General features: G+C 34.8%; 5 protein-coding genes across 6 annotated transcripts; 4 read left to right on the top strand and 1 right to left on the bottom strand.

Annotated features, from left to right (window-relative positions):
• The first annotated feature begins 288 nt into the window (after positions 1–288).
• Positions 289–2,727, top strand: LOC122298463. The gene is made up of 5 exons (XM_043108211.1): positions 289–806; positions 916–984; positions 1,268–1,350; positions 1,474–1,676; positions 2,446–2,727. The coding sequence occupies exons 1-5, from the start codon at positions 604–606 to the stop codon at positions 2,506–2,508; spliced, it is 621 nt and encodes a 206-aa protein (XP_042964145.1). The 5' UTR covers positions 289–603; the 3' UTR covers positions 2,509–2,727.
• Positions 2,728–4,757: 2,030 nt separating this feature from the next.
• Positions 4,758–7,751, top strand: LOC122298556 (intracellular protein transport protein USO1-like). Its single transcript, XM_043108361.1, has 6 exons — positions 4,758–5,290; positions 5,392–5,664; positions 6,180–6,337; positions 6,628–6,733; positions 6,867–6,992; positions 7,129–7,751. Exons 1-6 carry the CDS (start codon positions 5,099–5,101, stop codon positions 7,264–7,266), a joined length of 993 nt encoding a protein of 330 aa, XP_042964295.1. The 5' UTR covers positions 4,758–5,098; the 3' UTR covers positions 7,267–7,751.
• Positions 7,752–9,122: 1,371 nt separating this feature from the next.
• On the top strand, positions 9,123–10,723 carry LOC122298446 (28 kDa ribonucleoprotein, chloroplastic-like). The gene is made up of 4 exons (XM_043108176.1): positions 9,123–9,594; positions 9,686–9,784; positions 10,010–10,297; positions 10,437–10,723. The coding sequence occupies exons 1-4, from the start codon at positions 9,211–9,213 to the stop codon at positions 10,578–10,580; spliced, it is 915 nt and encodes a 304-aa protein (XP_042964110.1). The 5' UTR covers positions 9,123–9,210; the 3' UTR covers positions 10,581–10,723.
• A 6,093-nt stretch (positions 10,724–16,816) lies between these two features.
• Positions 16,817–18,491, top strand: LOC122298586 (blue copper protein-like). 2 transcript variants are annotated; one of them, XM_043108406.1, is made up of 3 exons: positions 16,817–17,034; positions 17,773–18,256; positions 18,342–18,491. In XM_043108406.1, exons 1-2 carry the CDS (start codon positions 16,863–16,865, stop codon positions 18,222–18,224), a joined length of 624 nt encoding a protein of 207 aa, XP_042964340.1. In that variant the 5' UTR covers positions 16,817–16,862; the 3' UTR covers positions 18,225–18,256; positions 18,342–18,491. The 2 variants fall into 2 exon arrangements, with proteins under 2 accessions (XP_042964340.1, XP_042964339.1); XM_043108405.1 differs by having other exon boundaries at positions 17,773–18,365.
• Positions 18,492–21,903: 3,412 nt separating this feature from the next.
• Positions 21,904–22,715, bottom strand: LOC122298505 (classical arabinogalactan protein 5-like). Its single transcript, XM_043108278.1, has one exon. The coding sequence runs from the start codon at positions 22,590–22,592 to the stop codon at positions 22,167–22,169; it is 426 nt and encodes a 141-aa protein (XP_042964212.1). The 5' UTR covers positions 22,593–22,715; the 3' UTR covers positions 21,904–22,166.
• Between the last annotated feature and the right edge of the window lie 2,447 nt (positions 22,716–25,162).

Genomic DNA, 25,162 nt, shown 5'->3' on the forward strand with positions numbered 1-25,162 from the left:
GTTTGGGTTTGCAAATTATTTATGTTGTATAACCTTCTCTCGTTTTATTTTATTTTATTATTATATTTTTTTTTAATTTTTTATATAAAATATAATAAATAAATATATTTTTAAAATTTTAATTTAATTTTTTTAATTTTAAATTAATAATAATATTATTAAAAAATAATATTTTATTAATATTTTATTTAATTTTCACCCTATCATAACACATTTAATCTGAAATTTCTTCCAATGTTCCTAATGTTTTGTTTTCAACGTGGAAATGAAAATTAACGTGTAATTCATCTTTTTTATGAAGAAAAAAAATGTGACAAATCTTGATTGAGTGGAAGACTTCCTTGTCTCCGCACAAGATTTGACTTGGTGACCAAAAAGGGGGAAAGACATCTTGCAACCGATTATATTTTGCAGGCTCGGCCATCGTCGCAGTGAAAATTTTCCCACTGTATTTCTCTTGCAGGCACTTTCTCTGCCAACCGGAAGTTCAAACCTCCTCCATCTCTCCGTCTTCTTTCCGAATTTCTATTATCTCAGAAACTGTTTTGGCATTACAGCAGCACTGCACAGACTGTTATAGAGGTTTCTAGATAATCGCAGGTCATGTCGGCATCATGTTCATCTCTTTTGCGCCCTGCTCTTCCCATTGGCACTTCTCCCAGATACCCATCTTCATTTCGTAATCCTAGTCTTCTTCCGATTACTTCAAGGCGCGATATCAAAAGCTGTTTTCTTGGAACGGGTCAGGGTTTGCAATTTCTCTGCACCGGGTTGGGAGATCTAATCGTCAGAAAAGCACACCTGTGGTATTAATTTTTTTTTTTTTCGTTTTTAATTATGCCAAAGAATTTCTGGATGATTTATTATTGAGCATATGATGTTCGTCTAAAGTTCTATATGAATATAATGATATAGGGACGTGGCTGCCGATATCAGTGTACAACCTGGACCTCTTGTTCCTTCCAATCCCTCTCCGGGCTCATGGTATTTACTATTTAGAAATAACTGATAATCTATTTGATTTGCGATTTTTTTTCCCTGTTATTGTCCTCTTTCTCGTAAGATAAATTCTATTCATAATCCTTACACCATGTACCACACATCATTTTTTATTTTTTTCTCTTACTAAATTTGTAATGCATGGATGATAAGTAAAAAAATTCAATTAATTTAAAAAGAATAAAACTAAAAATAAATAAATAAATGTAGTGTGTGGAGATGATGAGTAACAAAACTATTCTCATAATTATTGTTAAAATCCTAACAGGGATGTTTGGATTGCTGGAATTCTTGCATCAGTAATTCTGCCATTCTTGGGGTTCAAATGGGGGCCATTAATGAAACTGAAAAGTAAGCAACTCAAAGCTGCTCTTGACCATTCTACCAATTATAATGTATATATTTGCATTAGACCACTCATTGTCATTGTCAATATGTTGAGGGTTTAATGTCAAACTTGGATTCAACCTATAGGTGAAGTTGACACGGCGGTGCAGATAGCAGAAGATGTAGCAGAGACAATAGAAAGGGTAGCTGAGAAGGTGGAGGACGCAGCAGAAGAGGTTGCCGATCACGTTCAGGCTGGTGGAAAACTAAAAGATGCTGCAACGTTTATCGAAAATTTAGCCAGAGAAACAGCAAAGGATGCCCATTTAGTAGATGGAATGATTGACAAGGTCTTTCCTAATCCCTTTCGTCACCAGTACTAGTAATTGCATTACCTTGAGTTTTCTTATATCCTCTTTTCAGTGATGTCAAATGTGAGACAAAACAATGTCAACCAAGAGTGTTTTGAAACATTGGTTTAAATCAGCATGCATCAGGGTCCATGTGATCCTATTTGCTTGTTAAATTACAACTTGTCTAAAAAATGTACGTTGATGGGTATAGGTAATATTTAATTGAATGAGGTAAAATGTAAAGGTAGAGTTTCGAACTCAAGACTTCTGTTTTGATACCATGTCAAATTTTCACTTGTTCTAAAAGCTTAAACTGAGGAAATAAGATAAATTTTAGTTATGTACATCATATCTTAATAGCTTGCTATTGGTTTGAGAGGTGGGAGCCTGTCAAATTGTCACTTGATAGCTTCAGTGGCACGTTTTAAATTGTTTCTGTAAATTGAGGATGATAAAACTTAGAATAGAAATAGCATTCCTCTGCTCTTTTATCTAATCTAACTAAAGATTTCTGTTTAGGTTACCTATTAGTCTCACTGTTGGTGACAACATTAATAGTAGATATTAGGGAAGAATCCCACTTGTTCAATTGTTTATTCCTTGTTGCAGTACCAATAAGACTCTTAACTTCATTGACTAGTCTGATTGCTTCTTCATATATGGCTGCCAATCGGTTGAGGGCGTTTCCTAGATAATCATATAAAGCTGTGGAAACAACCAAAACATTTCTTGGTGGTAACAGTTTATATCCATGTACAATTTGCAGGTTCAAGAAATGGAGGACAAAGTGGAGTCCATCTTTGAACCAGGAAATGGCCAGCAACAGTAAACAAGAAACGACATTACAGTTACAGCGCAGGTTGTAGGCCTTGCCTTGTAATTTGTTGAACGGTAGATTGAAATGATGTTACTTTTTTATTAAATGCGCTCTCTCTATTTGTAGCTGGAATCCAAAGAAAAACGAGTGTAAAATGATGGATTCCAGTCCTGATGGATTTTGACTGTATTGTGTGTATTATTGCTCTTTAAATACGTATTGATATGAAAATATGTGTATTTAAATAAAAGGATAAATTATATATTATTGTATGATGTGGGGATAATAAATACCAATAACAATCAGTCAAAATCCAAACTACTTTATTTAATGCGATTCAGAACATAAAATATTCAATTTGAATACATATCAAATAAAAAGAGAATGCAAGATTTTGTAAAACTCAAAGTTTTTCTATCATTCGGATTCGATTATGGCTTATTTCAAGGCTGAAATATACAGGTTAATCGACTCAAATTTGAACAAGTATTGAGTATTTAAACTTAGTTTAATTTTTATCAACACAAGGCAAGCTTGAACTTATCATTAAACTATAGTATATGTTCAAATCATTCATTTATTTTTCAAATGATTTTCGAACTTGTTTACAAGCTATTTGATTAATTTGTTATTTCTGTGAGAAATAATTACATTATTGAAATCTTTCTTTGTGTTCATAAATATAGTTTAATTATAATCTCTAATTATATATGAATTTGTCAAAGTTAAACTAACAAATCTTACATTTGTAATAAGCTCTATAGATGCAATCATCATGAGAAGTTTAAAATCAATTAAAAATTCAAGAATCTAAATTAAAATGAAAAGAATTTATTTACAAGTCATATATTTTACTTAGAGCTCGTTTAGATTCAGATAGTGATTTAGCATTTAAACAGAAAGAGACCATAAGCTCCCCTTCATTGTTTCTATTCACCTCCCCTATTCCTCCATTGTTATTTTTGTTATCCACTACAGCATCCCAATTGGCTTTAAACTTCAGCACAGATGGTTTTTTCCAATTTACTTGTTGTCTTCCTGCATCTCCAGGTGGATCCCTTCCTTTATGGTACTTTGTGCTAGACTAATCTTCAAGGCTTTGTTTAGCTAACTGGAACAATTTCCTTGGATGTTCAAATTTATTTTTAAGACAAAAGAGAATTCCTTCTAAACCAGGTCCTTCTCATTGTGTAACCTCTAACTCCATGCCTTCAATATTTAATCTCTTCCATAGCCCCAGACTTCCATACTAGACCATTTTTTAACTGGACAATTGGATTCACCCCAAACATCATTAGCTGCAGGACAACTCCATAGTGCATGAATTATAGTTTTTGTTTGTCTCTCACATGCATACTAGGCATAAATCAGTTTCTTTTATCTTTTACTTACACATATTTTCTCTAGTTGGAAGTATATCATGTTCTGCTTTCCATAGAAATTGCTTCACCATAATATGCACTTTTAGTCTCCATATCGATTCTCATTTACTTCTTTTCTGTTAGGTACCATAGACTCATAAGGTTCCCCATCTTCAATCTCATTCTAGTGCGTTGAAGGCGTCAAGTACTCTTTACTATTAAGGGATAGAGAAATACTCTAGCCACAAAGTAATTAAATAAAAATAATTCTAAAAACTGATATGGTTAGATATGGTTTTTCAAGTTGTAAAATTACTTTTATTGAAAAGTATATTTGACGGATACATTAAATCACGTTAATTTATGAGTTCATTTTTATATAATCCATTTGTAGCTATAGCACTATTCTAAGTGATATGTTAAAATACCAACTTGCACATAACAAAACTAAAATGAATTAATTGCAGTTTAAATAGTTGGATGAAATGAGATGATTTTATATGAAAGTTGAATAAAATATTATTAAAATATTTAAAAAATTAAATTATTTATTATATTTTGTATAAAAATTTTAAAAAAATTATAATAATAAGATAAAATAATATGAAATATTTCTACTGCCGAAACGGCCTTAATGTTACTCATAAAACGCCAATTGCTACGTTAACTGATGGTAAAATAGATATTGTTTATTTTATTTGATTAAGAATTTAAAATTTAAAAAATAATAAAACGTAAACGTAATAAGAATCAACAGGGATAAGACAGAAATAACATTATTCTTATTCTTAATAGCTCCGTTCCCAGTATCTTACGAGCCAATCACATGTGGGCCCGGTAAATTGATGACATTTGAAAACGCACCCCAACGGCTACTCTCCTCTTTTATTTGAAATTCGACTGAGAGACGCTGCGGAAGGGTAGAAGAAACTTTTCAGTAATCCAAACGGAAAAAACCTAGTCCATTTTTGGTTTTCAGGACCCTCTCTCTCTCTCTCTCTCTCTCTCTCTGGCTCTCGCATTCCTTTTATCCTCCATCAATTCTTGTCCCTCCCCTTCCGATCCCCCTTCCCGTTTCTAGCGTTTTAATTCCCCAAAGGATCAGAAAGATATCCGAAATCAATCCCTGATTTAGTTACCGCCTCACGATCTGCGGAGTTACGGACAGGTTCCATTTCCAACGGTAAAATTCGGGTTCTTGAGGTTTCTAGGGCTTTGATCGGGCTAAGGAGTTTCTGAGGATGGATCCCCCCCAAGAACTCGACGATTACATTAAAGAATCCATTGATCACTCACTAGGTCTCCCCGTATCCAAGCGAACTCTTTTGTTGAAGCTTAGCGCCTTTGAAGACACACAACGCCGACTCCGCAACCGGTGCCTTTCCCTCCAGAACAAATTGCAGGAGAAAGAAGACGTCATCGAGCGAATTAGGGTTCGTACGCTACAACCCTACGAATAATATATGTGGTTTCTTCTTTTTTGTTTTAAATATTTTATTTTTTTCGGGTTTAAACTATTCATTTGATTTTGAAGGCTGAATCGAGTATGAATGCACAAGCATTGAAGAAGTTCGTGGAGGAGAATCAGAAATTGGCTATGGAGTGTGGGAATCTTTTAAGTCAGTGTAAGAAATGGGAGAGGGAGTGCTCGCTATACGATCAAGACCGCGAAGCTTTGATGGATTTTGGGAACGAGGCCGATGAGCGTGCCAAGGAGGCCGAAATTCGAGTTCATGAGTTAGAGGAGGAGGTCAGAAGGTTGTCGGATGAACTGCAGTTCTACAAGCACGACTACGACATGCGTTCGGTAATTTCTTAAATCTCCCCTCTATTTTTTTTCTTGATCTATTTGTATGGTTTTTTGTCTTAATTGTGAGAAAAATTGCAAGAGAAAGGGTACCTGGGGAATTTAATTGGGGCTGTATTTCAATCGATTAGGATGGGATTTTATTTTGTTTGATCAGAGGAGTTTGTAAGCGCATTGGAGGTGAATTTAGAAAAAAAAAAAAAAACAGTTCTTTTTTAATTCTTTATAAACTCTTTTAGTATAACAGTGTCTGCCCCTGCATGATAGATGGATGATTCAGATTTAACGTGTACACCAATAAATTCTTAATTAAGGTACAAAGGAGGCTAATAACAGTGTAGGTTTTTATTGAAAAACTTGATTTTAGCTGAAGCCATGTGCTAGTTGTGTGTCTTTTTATTATTTCTTTCCTTGTCTCAATAACGAATTTTCAACAGGTAGACCTATTTAGACGTTTTGATTCTGTCCTAAATTAAATGAAGGCTAACAAACCTACACTTTCTGTTAACTTGAAGGTTGATTCATCCTCTGAGGAAACAATTATCGAGAACAATTTACTTGAGTCAGTGTTAACCACATTGATCAGTAAAGATGATGTTGCCCCAGCACATGCTTTCTTGGAGGCCAATAGCAGACATGAGTCATGTCAAATTTTGCTAAAGATGTGGAATTGGTGAGTATTTTTCTTTGATTTTGACTCATGTCTAATTTTGCTAAAGTTGTTGAATTGTTGAGTATTTTTCTGACTTCGACATCGTTCCTTCTTCTTGGCTGATTGAGTTAGTGCTCACTTTGTTTTACATATCATTCCAATGTCTTTAGAAGATTGATCATCATAAAACGTTTGCTCACTTTGTTTTACATATCATTCCAATGTCTTTAGAAGATTGATCATCATAAAACGTTGCCCACATGTTAGTTTCTCATGATCATTAGTGAAAATTTCCTATGATATTGTGTTAGTTTGAGGCCATCAACGCAGAAGGCTCTATCACTAGCTGCTGAAGTGAATACACTCGAGAAAGATAAGGAACGCTTAAAGGTCAACCTTAATAGAGCTGAAGAGGAGGTGAGTTCAGTAGTAAATAGATTAGCCACCAGCGCCCCCACACCTGGGAACTGTGCATGCCCATGTGTGCACATGCGCATATTGGACTGTGTGTTCTCCGTGTAATAATTTCAAATGTCTTTGATATATGCAGGTCAAAATGCTGTTTGAAGAAAATAACATCTTGGATGCAGAGAATAAAAGGTTACTGAGGCAATTCCAGAAAGAAAGAAACAATCATGGTTCTGGTGGGAAACACACTGGCAGTGCTTCTGCCAAGGTGAGAAGAAGAACTGGAGAAGAATAACTTGCATGATTTACTTATTAACAATAGAAAAAATGCATGTTTTGATACTACTACGTTGGCTTGATGTTTCTGTTTATGTTGCCTAATATTATAATCTACTTATTTGCAGTCAAACAAGCGAAAATCGAGCCCCAAGATGAGCAGCCCAATTGAGAAGAAGCTTGATTTCAATGATCTAGAGTCAACGAGACAGCCCCTGTCAATCTTGCAATACAACTCCCCTAACCCTAAGATGCACAAGTTCTAACTGAATTTCATAAATATTTCTGATGTTCTCTTCTTCCCCCTTGGTAATTCTCTGTATTCACAGTGGCATTTACAATTTAGAATATCTTGAACATTTTTTTCGGTCACTAAGATTTCTAGGAAAGGAAGGGCTTTCTTCCTGATCGACAGCAACATCAATCGTTAGAAGAGTACTTAAAACAAGCGTAGCTGAGAAAGATTACAGATCTTGTTATTGTCTGAGTTGGCACTATAGGGAAAGGTCTGACATTTGAAATGTGAATTTTGATGAGAGCTTCCTCGGCAATCTTATATGAGTTTTATTTGAACCTTGTCACAGTATCTGTAATAAATTTGATTTGTTCTTGCTTTCCCTTGGAGATCGCAAAACCTTGTGTATTTTTCTATGGAACTATGGTTTGCTGTGTTGCCAAAATCACTTGCTTGGATGGGGGAGTTTGTACGCCTGCCTATTAGGTTAAATGGAGAGTTTTGGTACATGTAGCATTCTTCTTCTTCTTTTTTTGTTTACCATTTTTTCCACAATTCCTTTGCTACTGGAAAGTGGTCTCCTGTGTCACAATCTTCATAAGACCCTCTACCGATTATTGAGGAGGAAAGAAACCAAGTTCTTGCTAGAGACTACCAGCAAGGCCAATATCTATAAGACCATCTTATAAGGCCTAATACTGATCTCTGCAAGACCTCCATCTCTCTCTCTTCTTCTTCTTTTTTTTTTTTGGGCATCGGGTGTCAGGAATAGCGTAACAAGACATCCATAAAAGCACAAAAAAGACCTTTACGGAGGTATCATAATGACCATCTCAAAGGTTTCAAATAAGACAGACTTCATTTGAGGCACCAAAAAAGACCTCATTCAAGATTCAGAATAAAGAATTAAGGTAAAATTCTCCATCAAGCTTTAGAATTGTTTGATATAGAACAATTTTACAAATTATGTCTATCAACAAACCCTTTGATATCATTATACTTTGTGATTAAGGCTCCGTTTGAATAGTAAAAATGTTTCATCGCATCTCATCTCATTGTTGTAACTTTTTTAAATTTTTACATAAAATATAATAAACAATTCAAATTTTTTAAATACCAAAATAATAATAATATTAAAAAATAACATCCTAATAATATTTTATTCTACTTTTAATTTTTATCTAAAATCACCCTTCTCATTTTACTCTTCAAACTGCACTTAAATTAGCAAGTCAATCATGCAAATAGGGTAGTGTAGCATAATAGCATTCTCGAACTTTCAGTAAACTGAACGGTACGAATGATTTGCCGAATTGCGTTCTAAAATCTAAACTACATTTTGGAAAATGCTAAATTTAATCATAACAAATTAATGTACAAAAAATTTACATATTTTCACGTCATTTTTCATACCATTTTTTCTTTTCTTGTATTTTATTTATTTTAATAAAAGTAATGTACAGATGAAAAAAATACATGGATATGTAAGTTTTTTTTTTTTTTGTACGTTTTGTTGTGAGGACACGATGTTTTGAGGAAAACAACTTGAAAAGTCAACCATAGGGAACTGCTGTGTATTCAAGAATGGAAAATTTAAAAATTCCTTTGAAATTATTTTTTGTGAAATGCTTGATATTACAATTATTTTTAAGTATTTTTTATTTATTTTATTGATATAATTGATTAAAATAATTATTTTATATTAAAAAGATAATCTAATTAATTACATTAGTAGAATGCGCAAGAACAACTAAACATATAATATCATTTTTTTTTCACATCATTTAATACGCGTCTGGATAATACGACGTAGTGTTCAGTTAAGATAACATCAGGCCAAACGACCACGTTCTAACTCGACAGCCAACACTTCGCTTTCTTATCCAAAACCCCCCTTCTCGGCTTCTCCCTCTGCGTCTATGAAAGCACGACCAAAAAGCCAACACTCTCTTCAGAGTCTCTCTTCCAAGGATCAATGGCTCTTCGGTTTTTGTACTCTTCCTCGAATACTCGCTTCCCTTATGAGCAACGGAACTTCTCACGCACACCTTTTTCTAATACTATCACCTATAATCTTCCTTTTTCTTGCGCTCTCTCCTCCCTCTCTCATCCCTCTCCTGCCCATACGCATACCCTTTCCGCTAAGGCCAAAAGAGTAAAAAACTTCGTTTTGTATTTCTCTTCTACCGCGCAAGAACAGGCTCTTGATTCTGTCTCCACACAAAGCGATGACTCGGAACCAGTACCGACCGAAGAGTTTTCCCGAACCAGATTGATTGCCCAGAACGTACCATGGACTTGTACTGTTGAAGACATTCGCGCTCTCTTCGAGAAGCATGGAACGGTCCTGGACGTTGAGGTTTTTGGCTTTTGTTTTTTTTAGCACTTTTGTTTCTGTTGTCTCGTTGTTTTCTGATCTGGGTTTGCGGTATTTTGCTTTGTTGGTTAAGCTTTCTATGTATAACAAGACCAAAAACAGAGGCTTAGCGTTTGTCACTATGGGTTCGCCTGAGGAGGCTCGTACGGCTCTCAACAATCTCGTATCCTATGTAAGCGTTTTGTGTTTTTATTTTCCTGTTTCTCCTGTACATACCTCTAACTTTTACGTCAGTCGGGTTGCTGAGCAGAAGCGAATTCGGGAATAAAAACATCGGATTCAAGGCTTTAATTTTTAGTTTTCTTACCACTTTTCCACGACTATACACAAGATTATTTGCTTGTAGTTTCCTTGCCATCTTGTTGAGTTGCTGGATTTTCTTTTCGATGTATGCTAGGAGTTAGAGGGCCGAACTATAAAGGTCACTTATGCCAGAGCACGAAAGAAGAGACCTTCCCCTTCCCCTCCCGTGCAACCAAGCCCAGTAACGTTCAACTTGTTTGTGGCAAATTTGCCGTTTGAAGCAAGGTCAAAAGATCTCAGAGAGTTCTTTTCAGGGAGTGGTGACGTTGTTTCTGCGCAAGTTATATTTCATGATAATCCAAGAAAGTCCTCTGGGTATGGATTTGTGGCTTTCAAATCCAAGAAAGATGCCGACGAAGCTCTTCCTGCTTTCCAAGGGAAGGTAATTTGGGCTGTGCTGAATCATTTGCATTTATGAGTGGTGAATATGGATGTGGGCATGTTTATTATGCTTGATTCCAATCCTTCTGAATTTTATTAGTCTATTTCTAGTCAAGAAATTCTGAGTAATTGTCCTGCAGATGTTTATGGGAAGACCAATTCGAGTGGCACGAAGTAGACAATCTATTAAACAACGAGCAGAGGAGGGTGCCGAGTCTGGAGATAAATCGATTGAGTCAACCCCTACTAGTGCAGAGCACGCAGATTCTGCTAATGAGAACTGAACATGAACTTTTCTGGGTACAGTGAATACACTTCATTTTTTTTTTTTTCTCTTTATGATTAATTCGGTAAAGCTTCGTATCTTTCATCAATCCTATGAGTTAGAAGCTATATAATCATTGAGGTGGCATGCCTTTTTGGATCATTTCATAGCTTTTTTATTTTCTATTTTGTTTATTAAATGCTAGGCGTTGGAGTGAGACAGACCATTCCCATGTCACAGGTTAAAGTTTGTCACATAATTTACGAGAGTAAACACAGGTACCATGCATTCGTCTTAGATTTGATGATTAAGAAAATCAAATCAGGATGATAGTTAAATCAAATTATTGATTTGATATTATCTCCAATACCGATCTGGTCAATTTAAATGAAAGATACCTGACCTTATTGACAGAAACGACCCGAAAATGGTCTGGACCATTCTATATAAATGATCAGGAAGAATTATGCTAGTGACTTCGATCTTATATTGGATCATGGGCAATATCTTGTTCTTTTTTTACTTTTCTGGTGTGGCATGTTAGGCCTAAACCTAAAATAATTTTGAACTGTAAAAATACTGTATTGGGATCGATATCCTATAATGTGGGTCTCAACTCAGTTGATACACCATCTTTGTTCCAAGACAATAGCCACATGGTTTTGACCCATAGGGGTTGGCTCAAGTGGTAAAGGCCTAGGATTTGAGGGTATGCTCCCCCCACATCTAATATTCAAATTCTCTTGGGTGTGAACAATCTCTAGGGACCATTGGACTGAGAGATTTTTCCCTTGAATTATCCAAGGTGCACTTGCGCAAAACTCCTTGCTGGGAGCTTGTGCACTGCCGGGATTAGTCGGAACATTATTCTCAGACACCCGGTGCTAATAAAAAACGATAGCCACATGTTTTTAGGGATGTGTGCCTGCAATTAGAACCTGTAACCTGAAGTTTCTATTTCAGTTCTTGGGTTCTAGTACTTAAGGTTGTATTCCATTCAAAACAAAAAAGTTCGTATTCCATTCAAGCTCTGTGTATGGTATCAGACCATCATACTCTATCCATCTTATCACCCTGACTTGAGATTATTTTCTGTCTTCTCTTGTGTTTGTAGTCCATTTTAGGACGATCTTCTATCGTCTTGTTGTGTACTATTTTTCTTTTAAAAGTATTAAAGCGGTCGTTTTTGGTTAGAAGTTGGATTTAGATTTGTAGACTTAAACAAACTGTATCAGTAAGTGTGAAATCACTACTTGTCCAAAAATTTTAAGCTGATGGATAAATGTAGATTTAATCATTTATATTTGTCTTAAGGATACGAGAGCATTGGCTGCAGATTATTTGGAAATTATTTGCAACATTTTTTAGGTTGTACTGGATTATTCGAGAAAAGTAAAGTTGAGGCTTTCAAGATGCAGTTGATAGAATCTGCCTCTAAGAACTGAATTCATCAAAATTGAAGCCGCCTAGACCTTTATATGTATTCTGTATCTGTAAAGACTACAGAAACTCTCTCAATAATTTCCATTGTGCAGTCACATGATTAGAAACCGCCGCATTTTCAAAATTCACTCATCCTACACTATTTTCTTGAACCTCAAAGTCTTTCCTTCAGAATACGGTTGTCTCAGTACTTAATTTCATGCTTTTAGTACCTGAAAACGTGTGTTGTTTTTCCCTTGGAGCTTATTCTCATCTTCCTTTGTGTGTTTCTTTTTATGGTGCCTCTCCCTCCTTCCCTCCTAGGCACAGCAACACTTTCTCTTCAAACTTCCTAGGGGTCACAGTCCTTTTAATAAAAAGCTGATGATTTACCTGATTCGTGCCATGGGGATGTGTTACATGAGTCCAGGGTAACAGTAAAAAATATGTTGTGTTTGCATAATCTCTAGATTCCTCGTAATAAAAGGAAATGCTTAGTAATAATGTACTCCTAAAGCTTCGAATATTGATCAGGAAAATGAGCATTGAGTATTTGAATTAGAAATACCGAGCCTTTTATTTTCATCTTTGACAAAACAGAGACCAGAACAGAATGTGAAATGGGATTTCTGTAGCTATCCATAGGTAGCTGGGACGGTGCTTAAGGTTTTCTTGATGTCTTAGGCCCTCACCTTATTCAAAAGACGAGAAAGAAGAATGAGAGATGGAAAATGGGAGGAGAAATTCCTGTTGATGTTGAAACTCTACCCAAGTATTAAGTATTAGATGTAGCTTTATTCAATACTTCTATTGTCAATGTATTCATAATAGAGGTTCATCCTAACTTGTTTAGTGTCTACTTCTCATTTGTTTCTACCTATTTATGAATGCATGGCAATGATGCAATCAATTGTTCAATAGGCTGGAATACTGAAAATGGGTATCTTCTTATGATCTTAGAGCCATAACCGCTGTCGATAATATATACTACATTTTCATCTCACTTTATTGATATAATAGTGTCTATCGATCATTAAGCTTGTTATTTAAAATAAAAAAAATTCAAGGGTTGATGGAAAATATTACGTCATAATAGAATTCGAACATGACAATGGTGCAACATGCAACATTTTCCTAACCATAGAGCTCACTTCTCTCTTTTTTAAGGACTTGTTGGATTGTCTACAACAAAATCTATCCACAAATACTATGCTTTTAGTGGGTTAGAGATGTGGCGCAGACCCACTTGTGTGAAGCACTTTGTCATATCGTATAGAGACCATGCCTTTCGCCATTTTTAGTCCCTGGTTAGGTGATGGTTTGTACCAAAGTTGGGACCTCCCACCCCCTTAACATTGTGCCCTACAAAATGAAATTGATATTCCAATTAGCACCAACCAGTGAGTTACATATGTTGTATACTACGTATTCATATTCCACTTTCATTGCACTGTCGATGTGATATTTGTTGAAAATAGCCACTTAAATGTGAATGGAGAGATTAAACAGCTGCTGCACATGCATCGTCCACCGTCCAAATTGAAAATCAGCACCGTCCTATGGGTTGAAGATCAACTCTAGTTGCTAGCTCACCATTAATTAATGTTGATGTTCAGGAGAGCTTCTCTTATAAAAGGAGAGCTTATATATATAAACTTGTGTGGGTAAAAATTAGATAAAGAGAAGATATGCGAGAGAAATTTGTTGAGTGTTTATAATTTCATATAAACTTAGTAAAAGAGGCTCTAATGGACGTAGGCAATTTGTTAAACTACTTAAATATTGTCTTGTATGATTTTAGACAGGTCAAAAGCACAATAATATTGTTTATCAACTTTTAGAGTAGATTTATTTTCAAAATAATAAATTTAAAAGTTGATGGATAATGTCACATTCTTTACTGATTTTGTGACATTATTGCCATTTTTTTTTATTGGCATCTGGCACGAATAATTATTTCATATTAGTGTGTTTCTTTTTGTGGTTTAAACTCTTTTTGTTATTCGAAATTGTTGATATTTTTGGTGGGTGGGGAGAGAGGTGTGGTGATTAAAAAGTGAGAGAGAAGAGTTATTATCATGGAGTCGTCCTTTCTTCCAGCGGTTATACCTAACCTCCACTAAATCAGATTTAAGCTGCTAATGAATTGGATGCAATACCATTACCACCTAAGTTGAATCTTATTGACTTTGATGCCATACCATTATGCCATTGTCCCCTCACTTGAACAATGGATTTCATAATTCTTTGGCTGTCAGATCAACTTTATGCTTTTGATCTTTAATATCTAAAAAATATGAGTTTTGTTTTATACAAATAAAGTTGTGTACTAATCTGTGTACCAATATTGATTCTTTCATATTTAAAAGTTAAATTAATACTGTTTTTAATAAAATTTATTTTTTGACTAATCACAATAAATTGATACACATATTAATACATAAGTGTGCTTGTAACTAGACTTTTTCAAAAAATATTACTCGTTATTTGAGTTTACTATTCAGATGGACTGCTTAACCTGACATTACCAGCCTACAAGGTCATATTAAAAGAAAAAGAAAAATAGAACATGAACAATGCTACGTACAATCTCTATTTAGGAACTGTAATGCAGGCATAAGAAATTTCATTTTTAAAATTTTTTAAAATTACTAAAATATCCATCTTAAAATCATATTTTTTTCTCTTTTAATAAAGAGCCTGCACATACAATCCTCAAGTAGAAACTGCAAATAGAATTTTTCAAACTCTTCAAATGTGTTGTATATGGATTTATATTGTAATAGTTCCATGTCATGATGATTAGTATTTTTTCCAATTTTTTTGGGTCAAATGATAAAACCATAAACGATTAATAGTTGAAATGATAAGAACTTCCACTCTTCAAGCAGTTTTTGTCAAATAAGGCTATTTTCTGCATTTAATAGATCAAATTTTGCATTAACGTGGAAAACTGCACTGAGTAGGCTTCAAGCAAACATGATAATAATACTCATTCGGTTTCCAGAGCATAATTATTATATCTAATTATGATGTTTAAGGATTCTATCCTTCACAATTCCAATCAATTTCAACGTCTCACAAACTCTTAGGCCTGTTTGGTCTCCCAAACTTTTAAAATTCTCTCATTTCATCTTATCTTATTTTAACATCTAAATACTATTTCAACACAAATATTTTTTAATTTTAAATTTTAAACTTTTTTGTTTAATTATTATATAATCATTACAACTTTCTAAAACTTCCATACAAACACAAAAAATAATTTAATTTTTTCAAATTACAAAATAAAAATAATATTAATAAATTGAGTAATGCTACTTATCATTTTAATCATCCTCGTCCTCTTATTATTCCAGGATGTGGCATTAGATTATTGAAAACTATTTATTATATTTCACTTATGAACCTCTCATCTAATACCATATCATTGGATGATAAGAAAATGGATGATGAATATATTCCAACCTTCTTTTAATTTTATAATTTTTTATTCAACTTTTTCTCTTTCCTTTCTAAAAATTTCATAAAAGTAATTACTCAAACTATTTCACTATTATTTACAAATTTCTCAGCTCAAAGCAACAAAAACTCACAACTCATTTGAAAAAAAAAATGTTTTAACCACGAGAAGATCTCACAAAAATAAATTCACAAACCAGTATGGCTTGATGTGATATGTTATATTGTAAAATTACTTTTATTGTAAAATAAATCTAACATAGTATATGAAATTATATCAATTTGTAATTACTTTTTTAAAATCTTTTTATAACCATAAAACTTCTAAAAACAATTATGAGAAAATCAAAACATTACTTGTTTTGAAATCTATTATATTCATTAAAAGAATCAAAATATTATTATCCTTTATGTAAACTGATATGGAAGATTTTCTCATTAGCAATATGTTTGGTGAATGGATAAAAACAAATTGCAACTATATTTATGTCTAAAGGTTTGTAACCATAAGTTATTGGCAAAAATATTATTTTATTAGCAAAAACTGTTCAATTATCTATGTTTAAGACTATAGAAAAATGATTAAAAAAATCATTTAACCTTATGATGACATCTCTCTCTCATGCTACACCTTTAATTTTATTGAATGAAGCATTACTTCTGTTTAACTGCATCATGCACTCCTATTATATGCGTCATCAAATGAAAATTAAATCCTATGTTTAATTCAAGCTAAAGTTGTTAGATTAATAAATTTCATTTAATAATGTTAGTTTTACTAACAAATATCTTTTGGCTTTCTCAACTCACACCTCTTTTATTTTTGTTATAAATAAATTCATAAAACTCCTTAAAGTTTTAGGAAGTTGGATCGATCCTGCTACAGCTACATACAAAAGTTATACAGCATTACCCTTAGGAAGTTATACAGCATATAAGCAAGTATTATTGATTATGGACCAATTTTCTTCTTTAATCTTAAAATATATATTCAACAAATTTAAACTCAACTCGTATTCGAATATATACTCGAAAACGAACTTAAACTCGACTCGTATTCGAATAAAATTTAAATAGAGTTTGGGTACAAACTATTTGAACTCTATTTTACCTAAAGATAAGGGAAACAAAACCATTTGGACTGGTTTTTACAAAACATAAAAATGGGTCATTCAATTGATAACCATATTTTAACTGGAGATGGAAAAAGAGGACCCACTTTCTCAGCAGTAGGTATAGTTTATTATTGAAGTCATCCCCCATGGAATCATGAGTTCCTATCAAAGTTATTCAGGCCAGTCATGAGATGGATATGGACCAACTTTACAAACTCCGAACCCTTAAACTATTATATAAGAAACCCCATCCCTCACCAACTTCATCTGCAAAAGCAGCATCATTCTTCTATACCTCAACAATGGCGAGCTCCAATATTACCGGAGTTGTATGTGCAGCTCTCTTAGTGTTGTGTATGGTTGTGCCAAGCTTGGCCACTGTTTACACCGTCGGAGACACCTCCGGTTGGGTCATGGGTGTCGATTATAGCACCTGGACCAGTGGCAAGACCTTTAAAGTGGGCGATAGCCTCGGTAAGTTTTCAGGCCTCCAATCTACTCCAAAAGATGATCAGAACAGTTTGATCTATTATGACCATGGACTACACAAAAATTTATGTAGTAATTTTCAATTATTGAAATGAGAAACATATATATTCATAACTTTTTTTTATACATATTTTCAAGACTAAAATATTTTCATAATTTTCTTTTAGGTATATTTTAAAGAGTAATATAGTCACTTTAGCATACTCCCTACGCACTCCACTAATATGATTAACTACATTAATTTTTTTTAATACATAATCAATCACGTCAAGAGAGTGAACAAAAGAATATACAAAAATAACTATATATAAAATTTTTATTTTTTAAAACTTTGTAAGCCTGTTGTAAAAAATTAGGTCTCACTAAAAAAGTGACTTTTCTTTTAATACCTTTTCATGGTAGGGTCCACAACTTACAAAAGATCTGTATGAAACTTGTATGCTTAGAATTTGTACATAAATCTAGTCTATGGATTTTGACTGTAGATTTAATGGTGATTGGGATGTCATTTCTTTTCACGCTATTGGGATCTAAATGAGATCCCTCAAATTCTCAAGTGAAAGAAAGATAGATACATCAAGTGAGAGAGAAGATAAATACTCCATGGCCCACTTTATATGTTATATGCCTCACTCTCAAGATGCATTTTCTATTTAAGATAAAAACAGTACTGCAATCCATGAATAAACTCAAATCTTTACTATTTTTCTTGTAATGTGACAGTGTTCAACTATGGAAGTGGACACACGGTGGATGAGGTGAGTGCTGGCGACTACAAGACATGCACTGTGGGCAATTCCCTGAGTTCGGATACCAGCGGCGCATCCACCATCGCTCTCAAAACTGCAGGGACTCGCTACTTCATATGTGCAGTCGTCGGCCATTGCGGGAGTGGTATGAAGCTTGCTGTAACTGTGAGCAAAACTAAAAAAGCATCAGCCCCTGCACCATCAGCAGATGATACACAGGCGGCTGACGCACCCACTGCATCGTCCGGGACCAAAAAACCATCGGGTGGCAATACAACTGTTACCACTCCAGCTGCTAACAAACCCACGTCCACATCCTCAGCCACAACCTCCACTCAATCATCTTCAGGGACTGCTCTCTCTCCAATTGCTGTGGCTCTATTGGTTATTTCTTGGCCTGTTTTTTCTATGCTGGTTCTCACATAAACTTGGCTAGAATGCATGCATAATGTAGCCAGGTTGGAGGCAGTGCTCTTTCTTTCTTTCTTTGTCCTGTTTGTATTGAGATTTTCCTTAGTTTATGGATTGGTGCTTGAATTGCAGGAAGACAGGGGTGTTGGCTATGAATTTCTTGGAATCACAGCACACACATTAACAAAAGGGTAATACAGATCAGATCAATATATGTATGTGAACTTTGGATGCACGAATAATTGATGAAAACAAAAGGGAAAATTGGTTACTAAAGGGAAATACTTTTGTCCCTAATTTGTTTGCTGAGGAAAGTAGTTTCTGCTAGTTTAACTTCAACATCAATAGAGACCTTTGTGACAATTATTAATAAACAAGTTGCACCAAACAAAAATAGTTTGGCGGGTTTGGTCATTAGTGTCTTTCAGTTTAAAATCATCTAAATCAACATTGGAGATCCAGAACTTGGCACTTGGCTCAACCCTTGAACTTGCGTGGGCACATCAAGGCATGATACATACAAGTCTAGATCGTACAAGTTTTATGCAGGCGTTTTGAAAAAAAGCGTGATCCAATATAAAAAAGTATATCTCGGTTTTTTATAAGGGAATGCACAGAGTTTGTATAACCTACGTCTGTACCAATTATTTATTTTTCTTGAAGATGGATCTGCTGGATGACTGAGAGCTACAATTCTGTCAATTTTTGGAACCCAGGCTTGAACTGGTCTGGGACAGCCTAAGAAATGAGAAGAAAACAAAATTCCCCGAAGACGACTATGCATTGGCCATGAACGATCCTTGATTTAGGTGAAAGCGACACTGATAGCGCACTTGTTAAGAGATTGTGTTGGAGATCCCCCAATACTGACTCAAACCAACTTTCACAAACCAGAAAAATAAAGTTTTGGAAATAAATCCATAGCGTCCAGCTCAGTAATTACTGGGCCAAAAGCCCAAGAGAAAGGGCCACTGACGGTACTGGTGGTTGCGTATGTAGATATAGAAGTGAGCTGCTTTATGCCAGGGAAGTAATTAGTGTAATGTTGTGTGGATGTCGTAGCTTTATGACTATTCACCTTGTGTCGAGTTAGTGCTGTTCTCCATTCCCTTGGATCTTGGAGGAAAGCAGTAAGATAGGAATATAGATCGAACTGATCAATCACACCTTAGATGGCACTTGGGAGTCGGAAGTTTCTATATGAGCACATATGACACTTACATTGAAAGGAGCAGGATGGTGGTGACAGGACTTTAAGGGGGGTACTTAAAATTGAATGGTGCAGCGTGTCTCATCGTTACAGGACAAAAACATACTAGCACTAAAGTTTCACGCACGAGGCCTGTGTTGCCCATTAGGAGTATAATACCCACACCTCCTGGCCCCACCCTTGCTCTCACATGGGTAGGGGCGAGTTAGGCCACTCGGCCCCAACCTCATACCCATGGGTGGGTGCTCCCGTCCATATACTAGAGGCCGAATTGGCACTCTGTGCTATCTGTCCACCGTACGGCATGTGGTATCGCGTGGCAAGTTTTCCACACAAAGAGAGACACACAGAGATACTTAGGGCTGGGGGTGAGAGCGAAGGGAGAAAAATTATGTTTAAAACTTAACCTAAGTGAAAACAACCTCGTTTTATTAATTTTTTTTAAAATATATCTGACATATTTAATAAAATATATATATATTTATAGTGGGCCGGTGGATGGGTGAAACTTAGGCAGGCCCAAGGTCCAGCCCGGCACCCGCCCCCCCGACATTAGAAGTTGGTACAAACCTAGTATTAGGGAGGTTTAATTTATTTAGGAGGGTTTAGTTTATTTAAGAAAGAGGGAGATGGCCCGGTTATTAGGACAATAAAAATGTTAATTGGTAACACATAAAGGTTGTAAAATGTAGAAAAACTCAATACCTCTAGGCTCTAGCCTTTCGTTTTTCTTTCGTCTTTTGATGTTTGAGAGCATTCATGTTAATTAATCATACACCGACCGTTTAGTCTCCGAGGCATTTCTTTTTTACTAAATCAAAAATGAAAGAAATCATAAGTAGAAGAAAAGTGCCCAAAGAAACAATGGCTGAAGCAAGTCCGTATTAAAGATGTTGATGCTGACAATGGGTACCATTCAAATGACATAGTGAATAACTGGAGAAATTAGCAGATACTACAGCATACCCGTGACTAGAATTTAATGCATTGCCGGATAGAACGTGCATGTTCTCTATGCCAAATCCACCTGAACATTGAGCTACTTTTAGGCAGCACAGAGAGGCTATCAGAAAAACCAATTTATCTGTTGCTACAAGGTAAGTCTTAGGTTTCCTTTTGCAAAGTAAAACTCACAAAAGTCTATACAAGCACATGTGAGTCTACTTTTATGAAATCTTTTATGAACAAACATTTCTCTTCTTGCATATTACAACCTTTTGCGCACAACAATCAGGCCTTTCTTTCAGTCCTTGGAAGCCTCGTAGCTTCCAAGGATTCCGACATCAATCTTCTTTGTTTTACCTAAATTGTATAATTCTTTCGCTGAATTTTAAAAGAGGCAACATATGCATCATTCTAAGTTAATTTGGGGAGAGAAAACATAAGAATCCTAAGCTATGAAATAATACCCAAATCCCCAATCAATGTAAAATCTCAAACCAATCCTACTAGTGTCTATCAAGATGGTTTCTCCGCAATTGCATCCACCATAATATGTTAAATGCTTGGACCATCTCCCCCATTCGATCCCCTTAATCAAATCATTTCCTTGCAACTCCTTTAATCAGGGAAAAGAATCATCTATCAAGCTCATGATCCAAAGGGTATAGCAATAAAGATATCAACTTTCTTCTCCAAAAGGGTAAGGAATCTAAAGTGAATATGCCCATCCACACCAGCAAAATTGAAAAATAAATAAATAATTTCACTGTAAAGACCAGTTTTTATTGATTTTTATCCCCCCAAGATGTAAACTTTGGTCAACAGCCTCCCTTCTCGTGGCTGTTGAACATCACATGGCGACATGGGTCCTTAACCAGATCAACAGCCGTGACCAGTTGACACGTGCAAAACACTCTCCTTACCTCGTCTCTCTTTTGCCCCCACCCAACAGCACATCCAAACCAAACCATTTTACTTGACTTCAGAAAAAAATTGGAAAGCACAAAAAATATGAACATATATATATATACCGTCTCTGTTTCCAGCTGTCTTCAGGCACCTTTACTCCAAAGTCTAATCTCTCGTACAAAAAGATGAAACAACCCCATCCCCACCTGCAGTACTATATAAAGTCTCCTACTTTCCTTTTCTCCTAAGAGTCAGAGATTTACACACACTAGTCTGGTAACCCTAATCACCATCAACGTTGTCTCAAACTCTAGTTAACCCCACACAAGACTACAAGAGTGAAGTTAAACCACAGAAAACAAAGATTCTGGGTCATTGAGAACAAAGACTCGAAAAACAGAAACTCAACTTCAAACGTTAAGGCACACCGCCGGTTTTCAAAAGTAAACATCGGATCGAAGGGACATGTTGGTCGTTGATCAACTATTGGAAATAGGTTTTTGTATGAACATAGTTTGAAAAAAAAACAAAAAACAAAAAACAAAAAACAAAAACAAAAATGGACGCCAACCCACGACCAATTTGGACTGGCAATGGACTCAGCAGAATAGAATAATCAGAACAAAAAATTAATGAGTACTTAAAAATGATCTGCAACATAATTTACCTAGGAACAATAAACGTGAAAAAATGAAAAAGTACAGACCCAAATAATAATGATGATTATGATAATCAGCAGACACCAGCGTAACCTAACAAATTCCAAAAGAGAAATGCGAACTCCATGATAAAAGTAAAATTAGCAGGGAAAAGAAAACTGGTGCTGATGTTCAAACCCTAGCAAATCTGGGGCTACGGTGGCGTAGCAGAGAGACGCGGCGTGCCTCCGATCGGACCTACAGCAACAAAGTCACCGCTAAGATGACCGTTGCAACAGATCCGGAGGTGGTGATTCTGTTCAACGCTTCGACATTGCTGCTAGGAGAAACAGTTGGAGACTTGGCCGGCGGCGTGGTGATGGAGGTGGTAGGAACAGTAGGCGGCGAGCTAGTCGGAGGGTTTTCAGTAGGGGATGATGTGGGAGGAGCTGGAGGCGAGCTGGCCGGAGCACTGGCGGGGGCATTGGTGGTAGTTGGAACGGGAGCCGAGGCTGGTGGAGACATGGTGGGAGAAGGCGTCGGAGTCGAGGTGCGAGGCGAAGGAGCAGCCGTAGGAGAAGAAGCCGGAGGAGACTTGGTCGGCGCTGCCCCCGGAGCCTGAGCAAAAGCGGAGCCAGCCACCAAAGCGAATAGCATCAAACCCGCAAAACTACAGTAAGCCATTGATGTTTCTTTCGCTTCAACTCGAGCGTGCGAACGAAGGAGAGAAGCGGATGGAACTTGGAAGCAAGTTTGAGACAGTTTAAAATGGTGGCCACAGCGAGGCTTGTAATGCTGCGTACTGTACACACACATATTTTATATATATATATAGGGTGGGGTTACTGTGCTGCTGCTCTTTCCGTGGGCGGGGCTCTCAGTTCATTTTTTTTTTAATTTATTTAAATATTTTTAAAAAGTAAAATAATTTATTAGTATACTTAAATTCATTTCTTTAATAACAAAATTAAAAATTAAAAATAAAATTTACTAAACAATACACTGCCCGCATAATAGCATTATGCATATATGTATTATTCATTAATATATATATATATTTTTTATTCAATATATATTATTTTTTATTTTTTTTATACACGTTAAATTAATTGAATTATTTAACTTATTATCTACAATCATATACTTGTTATAGACAAAAAAAAAAATATGATGTAAGATGTGTAAAAATAATAAGTAGAATTATTCAATATATATTACTGTGAAAAATTCTATATATGGCTGAATATGTAGTAAATTTACTTTTACAATTCATATAATAAAAAAATTAAAATCAGTTAAAAAGCATAAAATTTATTAATTTGTTACCATTATGACAAACATCTACAAAATGATATATTGACTATAAATGATTATCAAATCCCTTAATGTTATTACTAATAATAATCAGTTTATTACCTAATAATAATGTTATTAGAAGTTTTGATCAATTTTCTTTGTTTCAAAAATCATGATTTTATTCATATTTTAATTTTTTAATTATGGTCTTTGCTATTACTAAAAGGAAATTGCTTAAACTACCGACACATTCTTCCTATAAATTCTATTCATTCGATTTTTTTTTTTTTTTTACATAATAGTTAAAGAATTGTTTTTTAATGAGTTCATGATTTTTTTATTTTTCAAAATGTTTAAAGTGATTAAAAAAATGCATGCAAAAAGCACATAATATAAAAAATTGTATTTTAAATTTATCGGTGGGAATTGTCGGGACAACTTTCGATGGCCTTAGTTGTTCCCTTATTAAAAAAGATAGAACAAAAAATAGATCTGAAGAGAAGATGTCCCACAATTTGAAAAAAATAAAGAATAAAAATAATGCTGCATATAATTATAAGGTGAGTAAGCATTACATAAATTTCATTTCTCTTTATCTAAAGAGTAAATTTATACAATAAAGTAGCATTTCTCAATAAATTATACAAAAAGATTGTCTTTATATTTTTAAATATATATATATATATATATACTTGGGTTGCTATGATGGGGGCATATTGGCAGTCCTAGCTTTAATTTTTAATTACTTGAAATGGACCATCTCTTTCAAGGTACAATGAGTGAAGAACACACACGTATCACGCGTTGAACTTTGTCTAATCCAGATTATTTTGTCATATGCTATCACTTTCTCCATCTACTTACTATTTATAAATTAGTTATTCTCCCAAGACACGTTTGTTTTGTTTTGAGGACTTGCTGTATTTTGAGTCCCACTAATAATTTGTCTTCGTAAGAATAATTGAATTCTTATTGGTGGATATCTACACGAGTACCATGTATGTGTTCCGAACATGGATGATATACAGTAATATTACATGTACTTATAATTTTATTTAAAATTTTATATATAAAATTCATTTTATCAATTTTTTTTAAATCTATAATTTTCGACATGATATTTCAATAACTGACATATAAAAAAATAAATTTCTCTTAAATACAATTAATATCTCTATGTGTTATATACTACACTTGATTTTTATTTTTACTTCATATAAGATAATGATTACATGGTATTGCATATGGACCATTAATTAACTCTATTTTATAAAATAAATAAATAAATAATAAATAAGGTGGAATGGAAGTGTACAAAGCATTATATATATTTTCCATATTGTATCGAACGTTGTTGGTTGGGGAAGAAGTGGGGGAGGCGCATATGTGCGCAGTGATTGGCTGTCACGTTGTTGGAGGGTCCACTTGATTGCCCTTTTTTGTGAGGTTTCATTACTGTCAATACACCTGTCATTACTATAAAGATTTCCAACGAAAACGACTTATCTTCCCACCGGAACCTTCCACCCAAATTCATACGCAATGGTTCTCAGAACTTGTTTGAAGGAAAGAGAGAAAAAGTCCTTGCTTTTCTCATGTGGTCCTATAGTAGTGGGTGCATGACAGAGGAATCAAAATAGCTTACCCACTTGTAAATTGGCTTTTTTTTTTTTTTTTAAATAACAGATCACATCTATTCATTTAAAGAGAACATACAACTTGGACTTAAAATATCAAGCCAGTTACAAACATTAATAACTTCTCAACACACTAATGTGATTGACATGGTCTAGTCCAGACGCTAAACTCTAAAGACCTAAGTCTAAGAGACAGCTCAACTCTATCTAAAATAGAGTTACCAAATCCCCATATCCGACTAAGCGAAATATGGGGCACCAAACCCCACCAAGCACCGCGAAGCGGAGGGGGGACTACTCCAACCGGAAAAAAGTCCGATG

This window comes from Carya illinoinensis, chromosome 16, assembly GCF_018687715.1.
Source record: "Carya illinoinensis cultivar Pawnee chromosome 16, C.illinoinensisPawnee_v1, whole genome shotgun sequence".
Lineage (NCBI taxonomy): Eukaryota > Viridiplantae > Streptophyta > Magnoliopsida > Fagales > Juglandaceae > Carya > Carya illinoinensis.